The 18,566-nt window shown below is 42.9% G+C and overlaps 1 protein-coding gene across 2 annotated transcripts in view; it reads left to right on the top strand.

Moving 5' to 3' along the window:
* The window catches only part of ARHGAP20 (Rho GTPase activating protein 20), a 55,385-nt gene extending 37,392 nt beyond the window's left edge, over positions 1-17,993 (top strand). For both annotated transcript variants that reach the window (XM_030235049.2, XM_030235050.2), the window contains exons 7-15: positions 210-287; positions 3,716-3,782; positions 5,714-5,896; positions 10,052-10,230; positions 13,120-13,281; positions 14,223-14,332; positions 14,569-14,758; positions 15,190-15,301; positions 16,889-17,993. In XM_030235049.2, the coding sequence (XP_030090909.1) occupies positions 210-287; positions 3,716-3,782; positions 5,714-5,896; positions 10,052-10,230; positions 13,120-13,281; positions 14,223-14,332; positions 14,569-14,758; positions 15,190-15,301; positions 16,889-17,970 (2,163 nt within the window). In that variant the 3' untranslated portion in view covers positions 17,971-17,993. The remainder of the gene's footprint in view (positions 1-209; positions 288-3,715; positions 3,783-5,713; positions 5,897-10,051; positions 10,231-13,119; positions 13,282-14,222; positions 14,333-14,568; positions 14,759-15,189; positions 15,302-16,888) is intronic.
* Positions 17,994-18,566: the final 573 nt, after the last annotated feature.

The raw sequence follows: 18,566 nt of genomic DNA, 5'->3' as shown, positions 1-18,566 counted from the left end.
TATGTGACAAAGCAGAGGAATCAAACCTTGGTCTCAGACAGCTGGACCTTTATCTATGTAGTATAATTTATTTATCAAGTAAAATTTCAACAGGATATTCTCATTTTTTTTTCTAACAATGAATTATGCAGAGCTACTGAACTTCAGATACTCTTTGCAAATCCAAAATTTTAATGCCACTTTCCCCTTCTCTTTTTTTCTATTCACAGTCAAAAACCCTAAATGTAACCAATGTTGATACAGCAAATGATGTAATTCTGATGGCCTTGCAGCAGCTGGGAATTAATGTAAGTCCTTGCACCAGTTTTAATGAGTCTTTCTTTGTAATTACTTTTAACAATCAGATCTTGCCTTGCACTTTTTCCAAGTTTTAGGATATGAACATTATTTAAATCCTTAACATAGTTGTCCAGAGTTGTTGAAATGCAGAAATGCCTTGTTAACATACAGACCTCCAGAAATTATCAAGTGCCTTAAAAGTTTTGAGTGAGCCTCTCATCCCTGTAAGAGATCAGTCATGTTTCACGTTGCTTTTAAATCTCTTTTGCTGATGCCTTAGAGGAGATATCTTGACACAAGAAGTGAGAGTTTGATAGAGCTCCTTTTGCATGCTTCAGTGTGAACAAGAAGCCCAGTGGTCTGCCTGTTAGCTGGTTTCACAGTGTGCAAGCATGCATGATCAGCTGTGTCCCCAGATTGCACTGCTCTCAAGTGTCCCAGTCAGGTGCTCCAAATGTCCATGGACTTTGGAGTCATGTGGTACACTACTGTAACTGAGTGTGTGGAATCTGAATGCACCCAATTTAAACAGTGTCCTGAAACTGTTTTGGAAAAAGGCTTTTACAGAACTTGTGGTAATGCAGGGTAGTGTACCAGATAGATGCAGTGATCCCTGCTAGATCAAGTCCTGCCTCAGCTGGCTTCCTCTGCCCTAAACCAGACTAGGTAGTGCCTCAGGTGTGGTAGAGGATCAGTGCCAGGAGCAAGAATTCTGGCTTCTCACTCTGTTACACAGCGTGGCTTCAACCAGTACCAGTGATCATATAGAAGCTCCTGGTGACAGCTTTTTAGCTGGTCTGTCAGCTTGCTGTTTGGGTAACAGGATTTTTAAAAATCTTTTGCTCATGATGCATATGTTGATCTCAGTGCATGGAGTCTGACAAGTCTTTCCTTACCATAGCCTTGAGTGTGAAGAGTCAAATATGATGAGCAAAATTCCACTGTTATGCTTCCCTGGGGCTTCTGGAGACTCACAGCAAAAGTTGGAGTAACCTCAGAATTTGCCTTCCCCAGCATCCATTATCCCTAATTTACACAGGCTTTTAATGCAGGAGTCTGTTCTGCTAGCTTGGCATTTCCCAGGCCCAGCAATTTGCGTCTACCCATCTTGTTATGGCTCAGACATCTCATTTACACCAGGGCTGGGGCCCTGGCTCAGAATCCAGTAGTCCATTTAATTAAGGAATCTCTGGAGTCGATAGAGGGATTGCAAGGTGAAAAGGATAAAAGGTGAATTAAAATTAGGATTTTAATTGCAGATTGTCTCCCCTGCTCTGCACCAAAAATCAGGAGACTAAGTGCTATTACAGCTGCAAGCCTTTGTTGTGATGTGCTTCATTTTTACCCATTTTACGGGTGTCATTTGCGCTTCCTCACTCTGTGTACAGAAAAACCAGGAAAATGGTAATATTTAAAGAGAATACTTTGAGATTAGCAGGACAAGGAGCCGGTTGGGTTTCAGCATTGTGTTCTTTTCTATGCATCACAATCAACCTTTTCATCCTCTTTACGTTTTTAGTTCAAGTAGAAAAAGAATGAAAGCCATATGAAAGATGTAAAATCTTGCCTGCAGAATTATTTGCCCCGCTAATATACTACATTTTTTTACTGCTTCTTTGTAGCAAAAAGCCTTTTTCTTCATTAGAGGCGTATCATAAGATTAGCAATAAAATCAAACAAGCTAAATAAATTAAGCTGTAGCCTGCATATCAATCAAACACCCAGCCCCCTGGTAGGATTGTTCTGGCTGTAAGGAAGCTCTGCCTCACGTGCTGTATCAAGGTTTTTTATTTCTGTCCACAAGTGCCATGACTTTTCAATGGCACTTATAAAAACTACATTTCACATATTGTGTGATTAATGGGGCTGTTACTTTGGCTGAGTTCACTCTGGTTTAACACATCAGGGTTTTTTCCTCTGTGGTTTCTCTGGTAAAATGACATCTAGCTCATGCAAAATGGCATTGATCATCTGTTCCAAATTATCAAGTAGGGCAGAAGGAAGGGCCTTGGGTTTCTCAGCTTTGTAAGTACACTTGCTGACTTTTCTGGGACAGTCACATTTATCCTGACAAATGGCCTCATAAAGCCATAAAGGACAGCATTTGCAGTCAGAGATGAGCAGTCTGCCTCCTGGAACCACGCTTAACTGGCCCTTCCCTTCCCTGCTTCCCCTTCACAGCAACGAACCCTTTCATATATGTGTGTGAAAGGAAAAGCAAATACCCTTTCTTGTGCTCTTCAGCTGTATTTATTTGCTCCTGGCTGCTTGCCCCAGGGCATCAGAGATGTCTCCAAAGCCTATTTATTTTCCTTCTGCCCCCTGCTAGCTGACTTAACAGCAGTGCTAATATGGGCCAGAAAGCTCTGTCAGTCAGAGAGCAAACTGCAAAGGCTTTGTTGGGTGTTCAGCATTACATCAGGTGCATGCAAGTAGGAAGAGTCTCAAAAGCCTTAGGAACACTGGGTGAAGGTCCAGAAAATGCAGGGTAGTAGGCAAGTCTGTTTGAAAGGAGGTAGGAATTAACTTTGGACCTAAATAAATGCTGTCATGAGGTATTTATCACTTTTTATAGCCAGAAAACTTATAGATTTCTAACTATCCTGATTTAGTAGTGTCACCAAAAAGATCACTTTTAATGCATTGTATTGATCCACTTTTTCTTTGGTACATTTATGCTAAAGGCAATATTTAGAACTCTCTGTAATTTGATTTGGGTTAAAATGAGAGGTTTTCACAGCTTTTCCCAAAAAGATCACATTCCCCAGTCCTTTGAAAATTGTCTCTTTTGATGTCAATTTATCCTCTCTGCTGCACACTTTAAAAGAGGGCTCACTAGTCTTAAAACACCATCCAGCAATCCCAAGCCCTTCCACACAAAAGGGCTGCACAGAAAGGCTGCCAGCAGCCCTACAACAAGATTTTGGGGCAGTATTGAGTGCCAGGAGCCTAGGGCTGCCATCCTTGCCTTGACATCATTAGAGTGGGCTCAGGTGAAGGTGCTCCTGCCCTGTGCTCCAGGGTCAGTCACAGGATGCTGTTGGCTCAGCAGCCTGAGTTCCTCCTGCTTAGAGATGTAGGAAAGCTGTGGAGAGGGTGGAGCAGAGTAGTGAAGTAGGCTCTGACATCCCTCCCTCTGCTGCCAGGAGGCACTCCAGTCTGAGGGAAGGAACTGGGGGCAAATCTCCCCCTTTTTCTTCAGAAATGATGGGCTCCAGCACCTCTTACTGCTCAGAGCTGAACCCAGGTCACATAAACCACACTGCACATGACAGACACACTGCGGGAATTGTGCTGGTGGCAGTCTTGTGCACTACAAAAGTAAAGGGGATTACTTTGACCCTGCTGGCAAGGTGCAGATTATCCTTATATTGTGAGAAACTTTCTGTGAGAACCTTAATGGCTGACAAACTGATTCTTAATTTTGATTTTAAAGGGCTCTGAAAAAGACTACAAGCTATGGGTGATTTCAGGAAGAGAACATGCTCCTTACCCTCTTATTGGTAAGTTGTTGACATTGTTTTGTTTTTCAATGTTCACTCAGGTACTACTGCTGTAGGAAGCAAGAAACAGAGAGAAGACTGAAGTTCAGTTTCCTCTTTTGCTTTGTTTTTCCTGTTTTTTCTCTTACTTCCCTATCACATGAGTTTACCTCCCTGGAGTTAGGGAAATGGCGATCCTTTGTTTTGAAGAGCAGTTGTCTGCTTGTGTCACTAAGAGGTTGAAGAAGTTCATTTATTTCTGCCCTGGTTTTGCTGCATGAGCCCCAGAGTTTCTGTAGAGTTGGCCTCTCCAGTCACCTCCTCTTTTGGAGGTTGTCCAGCTTTCCCATGTTTCTTCCTACACTTCCATAGCATTGTCCCCTCCTCAGCAAAACTCAGCAGAATTTTGAGAAATGATCTTTCCTTCCACAACTCCAGTTAACTGATTCAATCCTTTCCAATCCTGTATTTCTCATTCTGGCTGACAGCTCCCCTCTGATTAGGAGCAAATTAGTGCTCATTAACTTTCTAAAATGCTTTTCAAAACATTTCAGGACCAGAAATTAACACAAATCTCAGAAGTGATTGGATGGAATGATTTGATTTTGGCCCATGATTCACTAAGAACAAATCCTTTTCCATTAGTAAGAACATTTCCCTGTAGAAGCCCAGCATTATTTGTGCTGCATGAGTTTGCAGATGATTAGAACAAGAAAAACTTGTGGATTTTCTGTTTTTTTTTTTCTCCTGGAAATCTAATCCCAGTAAATCTTAGCATTCCTTCTCAAAGTAATCTTAGCTACAAATGCTTCACTGGAGTCAGACAACATTAATATTTATAAAATGTCTAACTCATGCACCTTCTAGAGAGTGCAAACTGTTTTGCCTTTGAAACATACCAGACTTGGGGTTGCTGACCATTACTGTGTATCTTGTTCAGATCAAATCACATCCATGCCTTTAAACATAGAACCAGAGAATTCAGAAATGGGAAAGGCCTTTCTTATTGACTGCCTCTCACTGCAAATTCAAGTTGCAATCCTTGGAAAAGAAGAATCCGACGTGAAAGTGATGCTGTTCTTGATACTTATGCAATGGTTTATTAGATAAGGCAAACTTTTGTTACAGGTGCACGTCAGAAGCAGAGTTTGACTGTGCCATAGCTTCATACTATAATCTCAAATAACACCTCTTCCATTCTTTTAGTGTTCAAGTCTGACTGCAAGCCAACTAAAACATCTTAGCATTGCATCCACATTTCAGATATTTAATCCACCAGGTCTTTAGACAAGTCAGAAAAGCATCTTTCCGGTGGCATTTGGGAAAGCTCCTCCAGAAATGAATTGCCTCTGTGTAGTCCCCAAAGATGCTGGTTAAAGCCAAGCATAGCTCATTTGCATCAGCCCTGTGATTAACGTTTCCTTCCTGTTTCAGCCTCAGACAGGAACCATAATTGTGTCTCATTTGACTGAGCTGATGGCTGTTGGATGTAACATGCTAAGGGAGGGAAGATCACTTCCACACTGGAATTTTTTGGTTTTGCATTTCTCAGCAGAAATTTGACGTGTCTGATCCCAAAATCTCATTTCTCTCCAGAATGATGTGAGCAAGCAGCACCTAAACGTTAAGTGCCACAATAAAAGCAGTAGAAAGAGTAAACGCTGAATTCAGAAATAGTCACTTTTATTTTTTTCTGAGGGCCTTCTATGTGATGCAGCTGTAAAAGATTGGATTTTACTTTTACATCCGTTTAACTACACCAAACACAGTAACTCCCTGTCTGCCAGTGTATGATTTATGCCCGTGCAAATATGGAGAAAAGCAACAATTCCTAAATTACTGAGAAAGTGCTGTGGGCCAGCAAGCAAAATCTGCTTTTCCTCCAGGGCAGATGGAGTTTTGCAAGTCTCCAGTCAATCCAACAGAGATTATTTCGATTTCTCTTTGAACAGGCCACGAGTATCCCTTTGGAATTACAATGAGCCACATTCGTGACGCCATGCCCCACGGATCAAAGCACTGTGCCTGCCCCAGGCAGCTTCAGGGCCCTTTCTTGACAGAGCAGCTGCCCCAGGAGCTGCAGTGCCAGTTTGTGCTGAAGCCCAGCCAGGTGGCCGTGTGCCAGCAGCTGAACGGTACGTTGTCCCCTCACCCCAGATCTGTCCCCACACACAGCCTGGCCACCTGGCTCTGCTGCAGAAGGCACATGTGCCGGGCTGGGGGCGCAGTGGGAAGCACAGGGGAGCGTGCAGGTGTATCTTCCAGCTGCTCAGGGGGGTTTGCACTGTAGCTCTCACTGATCTGAGTGTGCTGTTGTATATGTGTCATCGTTGGAAGTTACATTTTGACAAGCTGCCTGTCAAGTGATTGTTCTAAAGTCAGCAAAAGAAAGACAGAATCTCTCCCCTGCAATTTTTGTGAGTCTTGTTAGCTGAGCTTCTCTCTGCAGCCCTTGCTGTGCTCTGTAACAAAGCAGGGCAGTTTCATGGTTCAAGAGTCAAGGCTTTGGCACAGAATTCCCATGCAACATTTGGCAGCATCCTTCATCTCATAAGGTACTTAGGACTACACTCTGCCTCACTGGGACCCTCCAGTGGCAAAGTCTAGGCAGGTACTTAGCCACCTAGATGAGGTGAGCAAATAGAACTTTATTTCAGTGCTCTTTGAGTAAAATAAAGAAGGTAATATTTTCTTCTGCCTTTGGCCTTGGTGCTGCAAAAACAGGAGCACCTGCTCTCTGTTTTGCACTCTGTTGTCGACGACACAATGACTGCGCTCTGCTCATCATAAAAAGGAGATAGTGACAGGATTGGGAAATTAGACTTAGGGCAAGGATACATCCCATGGTGTGTTTTTGTTGTTCTTAACACACTAGCATTCTCAGCTCAATTAGGAACTCTGCCCTACTTCACCATTAATAACCATATCATGGAAAAAATAACATCCACACGGTTATCTTGGGCACTCCCCAATACTTAAATCCTTCCACAATATATGAATATTAATAGAATCCATTTGTAATGGTTTTAGAAATTAAATACAGTGAAGCTATACCAGAGTCCATTGCAAATTATTCTGGAAATTTATTATATTTTATATAAATTAATTTCCTTTCCACATGCATTCATCCACCCCCCCCTCCCAGTAATTTGTATCATATATTACTTCATGGCATATTTTAAGAATGAGGCAATCTAGCAAAGGGGTGTAATTAGGTTTAGAGGCCCTGCTTTGGCAGCTGATGTTGACTGGCAAAAGAAAATAGAAATGCAAATCAGGCCTGTAGAGTTCTAATGCAGATGTGTTATCATCAGTGCTGTGCAAGCTGCAGGAGTGGAGTGAGCCTGGCTTGGGGCAGCAGAAGCCTGGGGCAGCCTGCAGGTCATGCACAGGGACTGTGCATGGGAGAAAGTGGCTTTAAGTCCATTCACCTTTCCTTCTTTCATCAGACAAAAGCTGTTGAAGTGATGTATAGGTGTAACTGCTTGCAAAGCAGGTTAGCTCACATACAGCGCTGTTCCTTGTGCTTTTCCTCAGTGTTTTGGGTTTGGAAAATGGCAAAAATTACCTGCATGCAAGCCAAGGCTATGGTCTGGCTTTTGAGCTTCGAATCAGCAAGCCAAAATCTGTGTTGGGTACCCACTGGGCACTCTGCCACATACAGGGTGAATATACAGAGTAAATTCAGTATCTGTAAAGCCACACTCCTCTGCCACGTGCTGTGCTGTCCTCCCTGCCATGGCTTCCCTGCAGTGGGACACCGCTGTGCAGGACATGCTGTCCCTGCTGGAGGCAGCAAGGAGCAGCTGCCAGCTCCACCAGTGTGCACCACGGTGGGACAGCACTGCAGGTGCTGACAGGCAGGCAGGCATGACTGACAGCTGGCTCTCACATCATGTAAGTGGCTGTGTGGACACCAAATGTGGTGGTGCAATTGCATCAACTGTCCTGGCATCATGGTTAAAACAGTACAGGAGAGTTTTCTATATGGAAGAAGTGGGGTGTTTCTGTTGCCTCCACTGTACCTTTCAGCATGTAACAGGAATGGTCACCTACCAGTTAAACATAGCCATTATATTATGCTGATGAGCACATTGTTAAATAGAGCTGAAGATTTATTTAGAAGTTTCTGATTAGTTTCAAGGAGAGGAGATGCCATTTCCATGGCTAGGACATTAACTATGACTTGACATTCCCTTCATGTAAAATATGAGCAAGAAGAGCTGCTGTGAGCTCTGACCAAAATTTTCCAATAAACTGGTATTACTTTTTTTCTGATTCTGGCTTAGGATAATCCACCAGAGCGAGGCTATGAGGTCTTTGTGTGGAAGTACTTCTGCAGAGCAATAACTGGCATCTGTCTTGGCTGAGAGGAGTCTGGCCTTCTCCTTGCATTATAACTTTGCACAGGTTCAAGGAAAGAAAGTGAACACCCACCCCTTCTCATCTCCTCTTCAGCTTATGACTTGTGAACACCCTTAAAAAGGGGATATGAAAAGGATGAGTTTTCCTGTTTTTCAGTGCATTTTAGTTTTTAAGTGACAGGGCATTTCATTGCCACACATCAGATGTTGGTTTCTGCCCTGGCGTGCTGAAGAACTGGGTGAGATTTCCTTCCTGTCCCAGGAGAGAGCTGCAGTTCATTGCAATGACCCCTTCTTCACATTCTCAGTTTGAGACATGGCTGTTAAGGGGGAAACAATCAGTAAGAGACTGAGAAGAGTTCCTAATTTTAAGACTTTTTTTTTTCTTCACTTCTGCTATTCCTTGTTCTTCAAAATATCATCTTAATATTTGCTTCCACTGAGACCTACAGGAGTTACAGAAAAAAACACCAGTATGTATTTGCTGTTGTGTCACTAGAACGCTGGCACACCTTAGATTGTAAAGCAGACCTTATTCAGGTGTCAATATCTAGCTCATCTGAAGGAAAAAAATATAATTTTGAAAGTTACAGGTCAGTTATGGTCTCCCAAAACATGATGTGTCAAGTAAAGCCTTAGACACTGCCAGACTTACATTTCTTGAAGCTTTGGACTGCTTAAAATGTATGTCCTCATTATTTTTTATAAAAAGCATTTTTCTTCAGGCTTTCACATTCATATGTTCACATTTTGAGTTAAACTGTAACTTTTCATCCTGTAAGCATCTAATGAAGACTTCCACCCATTCCCAAAGGGATCATGATCTGGAATGCAATGACCTATAATGAAAATCACTCTTTGAGCTAAAAACCAAATTCTAATAAAGTATAGGAGAGAATAAAGTATTGAAGAGAAAAATCTGGTGTTGTACCACAATCCTTAATTCTGCAAGACTTGGTTCTGGCCTCCACAACAGCAGAAAGTAAAATGTTTGGGAGAACCAGCTAATTAAAATGTGTGTGGGGTAGGCACGCAACTAAATCAATGCTGATTGGCTTTGAAAACATCTCAGGAAGGAAAATTGTATCAGAATAAGTTTTTCCCAGTCTGCACTCCTTTTCCCTTTAGCAGTAACCCATGCTGTTAAGAAGACTTCAGAGTGGCTGATGTTGAGAAAGGTCCTATAAAAACCCCCTTTTTGTGTCCCAATACCAGTGTTTCCTTCTCTCCACCCTCCAAATGAGAGTTTCAGTTGGCATGCCTGTGTTGATATCAGATGATGTATGTTACAATGGGGACAAGCAGAGCCCATCAGTGTGCTGGCAGCATGCTGCAATGCCATCTGGAAGGCAGTGATTAAAGGGCAGGCACCATCCCTGGGCCACAGTCAGCAAATGCTTGGAGTGAGGACACTGATGACTCTCCTGCATTGTGGAGAAGAGAGCAAAGGCAGTGGCTTTTCCTGGTCTGAAAATGCCCCATCTCATTAGTTGATTCTCTGGTGGTATTTCTGGAGAGTCTCCCACATTGTCAGGAGAGCTAGGATGGCCCTGGACAGCGTGCTGGGGTGAGGGCAGTGGATTTCCCCCTGTGGGTGGGAAATGAGTTGTTTAGCAGAGTGCAGCTGTGTGAAGTCAGCAGGCTGAGGTTTGCCATCCTGCACGTGGTGGAGAGTGCTGACATTCCTCCAGCAGTGCAGGGCAGATCCTGGTGATCCCCTTCAGGGCATGAGTGGGACCACACATTCTACACACACACACCAATACACAGAGGTATGCACATGGTGGATTAGCCTTAGCTGGATGCAAGGAGTTTTTTGAGTTCGTGACATTTTTTCCTTTGAAACCATAGCAACCACCAAAACCCAAATACTGTAAGTAGAATTGAAATGCATTTCTCATAATAAACACCTTTCTCTTTCCCCAGACCTAAGCCAAAAGTCATTTAAAAGGAAAAGATCTATCATAAATTGGGCTTTTTGGCGTGGCCCAGGCACTCACTTGGACAATGCACCCCTCTCCTCAACATCTGCTGTTCCTGGGAAGCTCTTTGGCCTCTTACTAACAGCCATCTGTGAGGATGACAACCTGCCCAAACCCCTCTTGGTGAGTCCCAGGCTCAGGGTTGGGTCTTAGAGTGGTGGAATTTCTCTGTTTAGTAAATGAGGATATGTTTGTAAATGGGACATTGAAATTACCCAAGCAAAGAAACCAGAAAGGTTTCCATAGGGAAACCTCATTTGTGATTCCCAGCAAGAACTTTGGTTTTCTATATATACTGTGGTCAGGCCCAGTTAATAACAGCTTGAGAAATGCATGTGATCATTCTGCTGCTCTGGGCTATTTCTCCTGTACAGGCCATGCTATAAGGCTGGTTCCCTAATCCTCACTCACACTGTGTAAATGAATGCCACATTCACACATCCTTTTTAAACCACTCCCAAGATCTCTGTAAAATCCCCACATCCATAAATGTCTCATCCACTGTCCCATATAGGCAGCCCACGCATGCATAAAAATGCCACCTGCCCATAACTAGGCAATTCAGAGCCTTTCTTGAAGTCATTCCAGGGCAGACAAGCATCCTGAGTCCTCATTTTTGGTCTGACAGCACCACTGCAAAAAATAGGTGGCAATGTGGAGGCTACAATAGCATCTTTTCATCCTGTCTCGAGGGAGCTCTGGTGCTGTGGGTGCTCTCAAAAGCAGCCTAGGAGCGTGAAAAAGGTTGTCCTAGAGCCCATTCCTAGGCATAATTAAGGCATGTATGTGGCATTTTTGGTCATTAGAAGGCCTTGTTGTCAGTACAGCAGATGAAGTATTTACAAAGTGGGAATGAGCCCTGCAGGATTGGGCCCTTCATCCTAACAGCCTGACTTCTGGCTGGAAGAAATTGCCAGAACCCCCCTGAAATCAGTGGGGTCACACCAGTTTACAAGAGTAGGTGTTCTGTCTCCTAAGCTGGAGCTTGATGTGCTGCTTTATCACTGCCTGAATAGGGAATCATACCAGGGCATTTCAGGTCTTTTAACAGTGTTTTCTTTTGAAGGAGAAGTGTACATTTTCTTGATTTAGGTTATTTAAATAAGCCCTCCAGAGGTGGACTCTGTGTGGCTGTGATCACCTGATCTCTCCTCCTCTCTGTTTAAGAGATGAGCCAATGCTGCATTTCAGAAATTTCTCCAACACATAAATAATAGTAAATTTTTATTTGAAAAAAAAAAATCCCAAAGTTACTAAGCATAGAATCACATCTTGGTAGACTTTGTGCTTTGAATTTTAAACATTGTGTTGATACCACAAAATAGAACTTCTGAATTCACGCAGCATCTCTGGAGAATAGAATACTGGGGAACTGAATGGGATTTACTTGCAAGAGAAAAAATAGCAGGGATGAATGCTGCAGGCATGCTGCATAACTGCTTCAGAGCTTGCAGCTTGCTTTCACAGCTGAAGGGCTCTCTTTTAGCCATTGCCACACTGAATTGTCTTGCACAGCTGCATTCATGCAATTTCATCTGGGTTTGTTAGTTTAATAGGGGCTTCCCATTTTTATCTTGTGAATATTTTGTTCAAAATGTATTTTGAAAGGGTTTGTTCATGTGCTAACATCCTGTGCTGTGGGACTCAGACTGTTTTGATGGGAGAGTTCTAAATTCCTGCAAAGAGAATGAAAATGCTGACGTGGGTCCTGCTGCCATGAAGGTGCTCCTCCAAAGCATCTGCACTTCCATTAGTTCTTGATCTTGGACTCTGCAAGAATGAGAAAGAAACATGAAAGAATAAAAGTAATAGCTTCCATTAGACTTAATTACTCTGCTGTGAGGCAGGAAGACCTACCTTATAGCCCAGACTAGGAAAGACCCCTCCAAAAGGAATGGAGTTTGGGGTCCACTAATTGCTGGACTAATTCAGTTTAATGATGATGGACCAGTGTCCCAGGACCCCCCCTCTGTGTCCCTTTTCTTGCCATCATTTTTGATAATTTGGTCCTCAGGCCACTGTGTGCATACAGATAATCCCAGAGATTGCCTGCACGTGTTTCCCCTTTTAAAGTTCACCTGCATGCTGAGAGATGGCCCTCAGGGGACTGCAGAGAACTAAGCATCTGGCAAATATCCTGGACATGTTATCTCAGGAGAAATTTCTGCATTTCTTTTTCTCCTTGTTTTCCTCTTATTATTTAACAGAAAATATCAGTCCCTCCCGTTATTTTAAAAGCTGGGCAGGAATCTGCTTTTCCCTTCTCTGTAATAAGCTGTCTACTTGTTTAATCCTATGTAGCCTCACTGGCTTCAGGGGAGCCACAAGCTGAGCTTTATCCCCCTTGGAGTGACCTCCTAAGCAGGAGCACCTTGCCTCAGAGCTGGTTCTGCTGACAGCCCTGGGCTGCTTGCAGAGTCTGATACCTTTCACAAGCAGCAAAGGGGTAAAAACCTGACTCTGATCTGCTGTAGAAGTGCAGATATGTATTAACAAACAAAGCACTTTCTAGTTTGGATAAAAATCTCTTTTTTTCAGATATCAACAGTGAAACAGAATTCTGTCTATGGTTGGTGATAATATTAATGACAATGATGAGCAATGAGGGTCTCATACATTTCTGCAAAGCAGTGTCTGGCTGAGGCCACTGTCAAATGCAAGCTTTGAATTAGACAGGCCACTCTCCTTTTCCCATACCACAGCATTTATATGTTTAAATGACTTGGCTGAAACTTGCACGGGTCCTGGAAGGTCATGAAGAAAGTTAGTGCTCAGCATTGGCAGCACAGTATTTCTGAGGGGATGTTTTCCAAAATGAGAGCCCCAAATCACAGCTTTGCTGTGCAGTTTGGCATGGTTTGGAGGGTGAGCCTTCACTTGTGTTTGATTTCTGATGTTTTTTAGGACTGAAAGCTTTACAGCTGTGGCAAAAATGGCAAAACTACTTTTTAGTGGCATTGGACAATAAAATATATTTATGGGAAATCCTCTTTGCCTTTTTAATTTATTTAGGACATGCTTTCCCTCCTTTACCAAGAGGGGCCTTCCACCAAGGGTATTTTCAGGCGCTCTGGAAGTGCAAAAACATTCAAAGAGCTAAAGGAGAAGCTTGATTCAGGCACTGAAGTGGACCTGGCCCGTGAATCCATATTTGTGACAGCATCTTTGTTTAAGGTATGTGAAGAATGTTCCTGTCTCTCTTTTTGGGTGGGAGCAGCACAGATCCTGTGTTCAGCCAGGGAGGGCTTTTCTCCAGGGACAGGCCCAAAGAGGAATGAATTAAGAAGAATGGGTGGCACATTAACCTTGTGAGGATCTCCACAGGAGGCTACCACTGAATTAGGATGAGGAAGAGGAGTAGCAAGCTTGTTTTGCTGACAGCTTTCCTGAGGTCTGTGCTGCAGCCTGGTCCTGTTACTCTCTGCATATGAAAGGCATCAGTACTATCTTACACTGCAGATCCTAGTGAGTTTATAGTGTTGCCATAAATATTTGGATTCTTTTTTCCATGCATTATACAGTTTTGTATAATTGGTCAAACCAATGTTCCTTGTGCAAAAAAAGCTTCCCTTACCCTAGCTATTTTGGGAAGCTAAGATTTTACCTTCTTCCTAAACTGCAACAATTTCCATGCTCATGGTTGAGGTGTTAGGAAAGAGAAATAGCAGCACTATCAATGATTAGTTTAAGTATTCCATTGATTAGGGGAAGGAAGTTAGTGTATTGTCTGGAGGTATTTGAGTTTGTCAGCTGAGGAGAAGAAACAGGGACTACAGATGAAGTGAAGTGATAAATAAAGACAGACATTATGCAACATCAAAATAACTGGTCTCACTGCAGATTTTTAGTTCAGCAATATCAGATGAAGCATTCAAATACCTATATTTGACAGGAAAAGGTAGAGAAAGGCCGGGAAATAATCACTTTAAGCATAATCTAAAGTGCCTCTATCTCAGATGATTTTCTTCTGGTTTTGGTGGTTGTGTATAACAATATACTTGCCAGGAGTGCTGTCCTATTGATACATCCTCTTGTATCTGTGTATCTTATTCCTACTCCCTCACATGCCCCAGAACAGCTGCTCATGTGTTTTGTTCTTCTTTTCTCTTGATAAGGATTTTCTTCGCAACATCCCAGGCAGTATTTTATCATCCCAGCTGTGTGATAAGTGGGTCTCTGTGCTGGATCAAGGAAATAATGAAGAGAAGATAAAAAGCATCCAAAGGTAGTTATTTATATTCTCTACATTCTTTTCCTATAAATGTATATCCCAGAATGCAGAATCACAAATATTCAACTTGCAATTATTTTTTTTTTTTAACAAAAACATCTCTTTGATGCCCTCCCTGGTTTAATTAGTGGACCATGTTACCCTGTTTCTGCATTTCCATTATTTTGACTTCTGTATATCTATGGAAAGTGGTCACTAATGTGAAGAATTCTGGTTCTATATGTTTTCAGGTTACTGGAGCATCTCCCCAGAGCTAATGTTGTTCTCTTGCGTTACATCTTTGGAGTGCTGCATGGGATAGAAATGCGATCTGAAGAGAACCAGATGAATGCCTTTAATCTAGCTGTCTGCATTGCACCTAGCCTGCTCTGGCCTCCTGTATCCTCCACTCCTGATATGGAAAGTGAATTTATTAAAAAGGTGAGAAACACTTCGGTGTAGCAGAAAACCCAACCGACCTTCATCCCATTCAACCAGGCTGTTGGTTGCAAACATGAGAACACTCAGTACCTCTTCAAATCAGGGCTCCAGAAACATTCATCAATACATTGTCATATCCTTCCTGGAAGAAGGGGAGAGAGGTCATAAAGCAATGCCAGTATGTCAGCAAAATGCTTCTCTCATCAAGAAGATCTATGGTTGTGGTGACCTTGGAACAGGACAGAGTAAAATGGAAAAGATGTTTACAAGGATGTGTACCAGGACAGGTTGTTGGGCCCAGGAGACCAAGAGAGTAGTTCCTGGCTGTCGTCATGGATGACAGTTTGCTCCTGTTCCTCATCTGTATGGTGAGCTTGTCCTGAGTTGAGTAATAAAAGATCTGACGTCTCTCTCCCATTGCTTTGTTGCAGATTTCTAGTCTGGTACAGTTCCTCATTGAGAATTGCTGCAGGATTTTTGGAGATGAAATTACCTCCCTCTTTGGAGAAATACTGATGACATGCAAGAGAGAGAACAGCTCAGGTAATGCAGATTGATGTTTTGATCCCATTAAGACAGATAAACTCAGCCAGGCAAAAAATTGATATATTCCATGGGAAAATGCCATTCCTTCTTCATGTTCCCAGATACTGCTGTTCTCTTTCCATTCAATTCCCCAAAGAATTGGTCATAATCACTGATTCAACTTACCATAGACCTGGATCATATCACAAAATGCTTTCACAAAGACTCTTGCTCCTATACCGGTCATCTGAACCACTATGGTTAAAAAAGGAGGGAGGGGAAACAAAGAAAATTAAAAAAAGAAAAAAATGTAGTGAAGGTTTCCTCTCAAATCTAGAATTTTTTCATCAGCCCGTTTCTTCCCAAAATATCAGGAGGTCAGTGATCAACAATGGTCACAATACAGCTGTCACACCATTACGTTAGGGTTGAAAGTGTCTGTTCACTATCAAAAGAGAGAGATCTCCAGAGTTTCAATGGGACATCCAGATTTTGCTGCTAGCACAGAAAAATCATGGAACTGGTGACTGAAATTGTTTGGCAGAGTAGTTGACAGAGTTTTCCAGATTATCATTAATGGTTTTTTTTCTCTCCAACCCTCTGATTTTGACTGGAGTTTTGTATATCTCCTTAAAGTATTTCTAGAGCAGTATTTTTGTCGAATAAATGTTGTCACGGGTGGCCTGTGCTGAAAGTGGTAACGACACTTGTGTCAGCATGTCTGGCTGACTCAATGTGGCTGTTTCAAACTCCTCATGCTCTGCCTCCAGAGAGATTGGGTGAAATTTGGCCTGCCCCCTCCCCAGGAGTGAAGCACATGGGATCTGCTGTGCTGGGATGTGCTGGCAGTGAGAGCTCAGACCCATGACATGTCACAGCAACTGAATGAGCTTTCAGGCAGGCACTGAGGCATGGTGACTGCCCGTGCATGAACTGTGTCTGCTGCAAATGTGAGATAAGACAGCTTAGCCTAACCCAGAGCAAAAGAAATTTAATGTAATTCCAATTATTGCAGGTGCAGGATAGGGTCCAGGTGTGCACTGCTCAGTGCAAATGGTGGCTGTTTAAGCTGAGCCTAAAACTTCACAGTGTTGCTCTTAAAAATATTGTATTTTCTGGAAGAAGTAGAGGTAAGAAGTGTACCCTGTTCTCTTCATTTGTCTAAAAGAAAGATAGAAAGATTAAATGTTGCTTTCAATATCCAATAATGAAAAGAAAAAATAGATTACTAATTACCATCTATGTATGTATGTATGTAAATTATTTGTTACAGCTGGATTAGCTACTATCTACTTAAAAAAAACCAAACCAAAGATAAAATCACAACATAAACCCCCTAACCCTTATTTGTGCCGTTACCTTGTATTTCTTGACTGAACAGTAGCTTAGTACTCACTTTAGCTTCTCCAGTTCAATATTAAGAGAGTAATTTTTTATGAAATTATTAGTATTTTTGCTTGAAGGATCTTTAAAGGGTAAATGCTCCTAAAAGTAAAGGATACTTGCCAGAAAAAAAAAAAATACAAAACAAAACAATAAAAAGAAGCTGCTTGTCAAGAGGGCAGTTCAGTCACTGATGTGTTAACACTTGGTTTGTGCTTGCAGATGTTGCTTCTCTCCACCAGAATGACTCTTCCTATGACAGCCTGGAGAATGAGGCGAATGATGAAGCTGACTCTTCCTCCAGTGATTGGATTAAAACCCGTGATCAGGATTACAGAAGCAGGGAGTCTGTCTTCACTCTGAGCGACGGCGATTCGGAGCAGACAGAGGTGGACGAAATCCAAAGCCAGAACAAACTGAAGCAGTTGGAAATTTCTGACGACGCGCACCCCAAGTTTTCCTTGCAAGAAAACTCAAACAAGTCTCCCTACTCCAGTGGCTTCCCCTCAGCAGCTACCTCGGGTTCTCCCAAGACGGTGAGGAGGCACCGGCGCTCCTCTGAGCCCGCGGTTGGCCTGCAGGGATGCGGTTCCGGCCGCGCCGATGCCGGGCGCGAGAAGGCCACGCGCAAAGCCAGCTGTGACGTGGTCCTGCCTCACCAGGATGAAGAGTGTCTCTGCCAGCGCCGGTCGTTGCAGGTGGAAAGGCAAAAGCTCGGCAATCAGAGCTTGCTTGTAGGGATTGATGTTGGTAAAAGTGACAACACAAATCAAAACGTTGAAAGGAAAGACCTGTCTCATTGTCTCCTGCCTCCAACGCCAGAGGGATTAAATACTTGCTCAGGATTTAGCTCTTTTAGCCACTCTTCTTCTGGGACATCTCCCTCTGTGTCATCAATTTGCTCCCTGGACAGTGCTTTCTCCCAGTTTTCAGACCAGGCTCTGTTTACCTTCAGTGAAACCTCCTCCCCTTTTGACAGCACTTTCCAGTTGCTAAAGAAACACGAGGACACTGCTGTGGCTGATGACTGTTTTCTTCCCCCCAGCACAGTGCCACCATCTCCACAACCTACTGACACTGGGGCCGAGAGGGGCTTGGTGGGGCCCAGCAGCAGGTCAGCACCCCTGAAACCTACTGATGGAGTGGATGGCTGTTTCATTAAGCCTGACCTTCAGCCATTGCCTCTGAAAGTCACTGGGAGAGACAGACTTCATGATCAAAGGGGAGGTCTAGAAAAGCATTACAGCAATCCAAAGTTTGAAGAGACTGACCAAAGCTTTTTGCAGAGGAACCTTAATGCTTAAAATAAACACCGTAAAGAAAATGCCTTTGGTGTTGATGTGTGTTCATTTTAAGTTTAACATCCAGATTGTTCAAATTTAATTGAGCAGTCCCCGGACTCACAGGTTTTCTTTTTTTAGGAAACTGAGTAATGTTCCAATGTGAAGCTTTGCAGGAACATTGCAGGAATAAAAAAAAATTGCTGAAAAGCAAGCAAACAGAAATCTCCTGAAAATCTGGAAGGGACCCAGGAGGTAACTAAGGCCAGAGTCCTGTTCCCTGACCCTGCGAGGGCAGCGGGCTGCCTGCTGGGCCTCTGTCCTTGAGCACTCGAGTGTTGAGCCTTGCAGATGTGAGTCCCAGTCCTTTGTGCTTTTGATGTAGCGTGCAAAGTCAGCATAGCTTCCATGACTGTGGTATTATACTACTGTTCTGAAACTGATAAGTATGACCTTCATTGTCCTCCAAGGAGTAAGTGTGTTGTTTTCTGTATGTTTATACGGTATGTTCAATAGGTGTAGTTATTTCTTTCACGCTGCAAAAGAAAGAAAAAAGTGAGCCCAAAAATATGTAAAGGGAAACGCTGAATCTTGTAACTAACACCTTGCAACTCTGTGTT

This window comes from Serinus canaria, chromosome 1 (genome assembly GCF_022539315.1).
Source record: "Serinus canaria isolate serCan28SL12 chromosome 1, serCan2020, whole genome shotgun sequence".
Classification (NCBI taxonomy): domain Eukaryota; kingdom Metazoa; phylum Chordata; class Aves; order Passeriformes; family Fringillidae; genus Serinus; species Serinus canaria.
The sequence above is the reverse complement of the archived record's forward strand: the minus strand, read 5'-3'. Positions and strand labels throughout refer to the sequence as shown.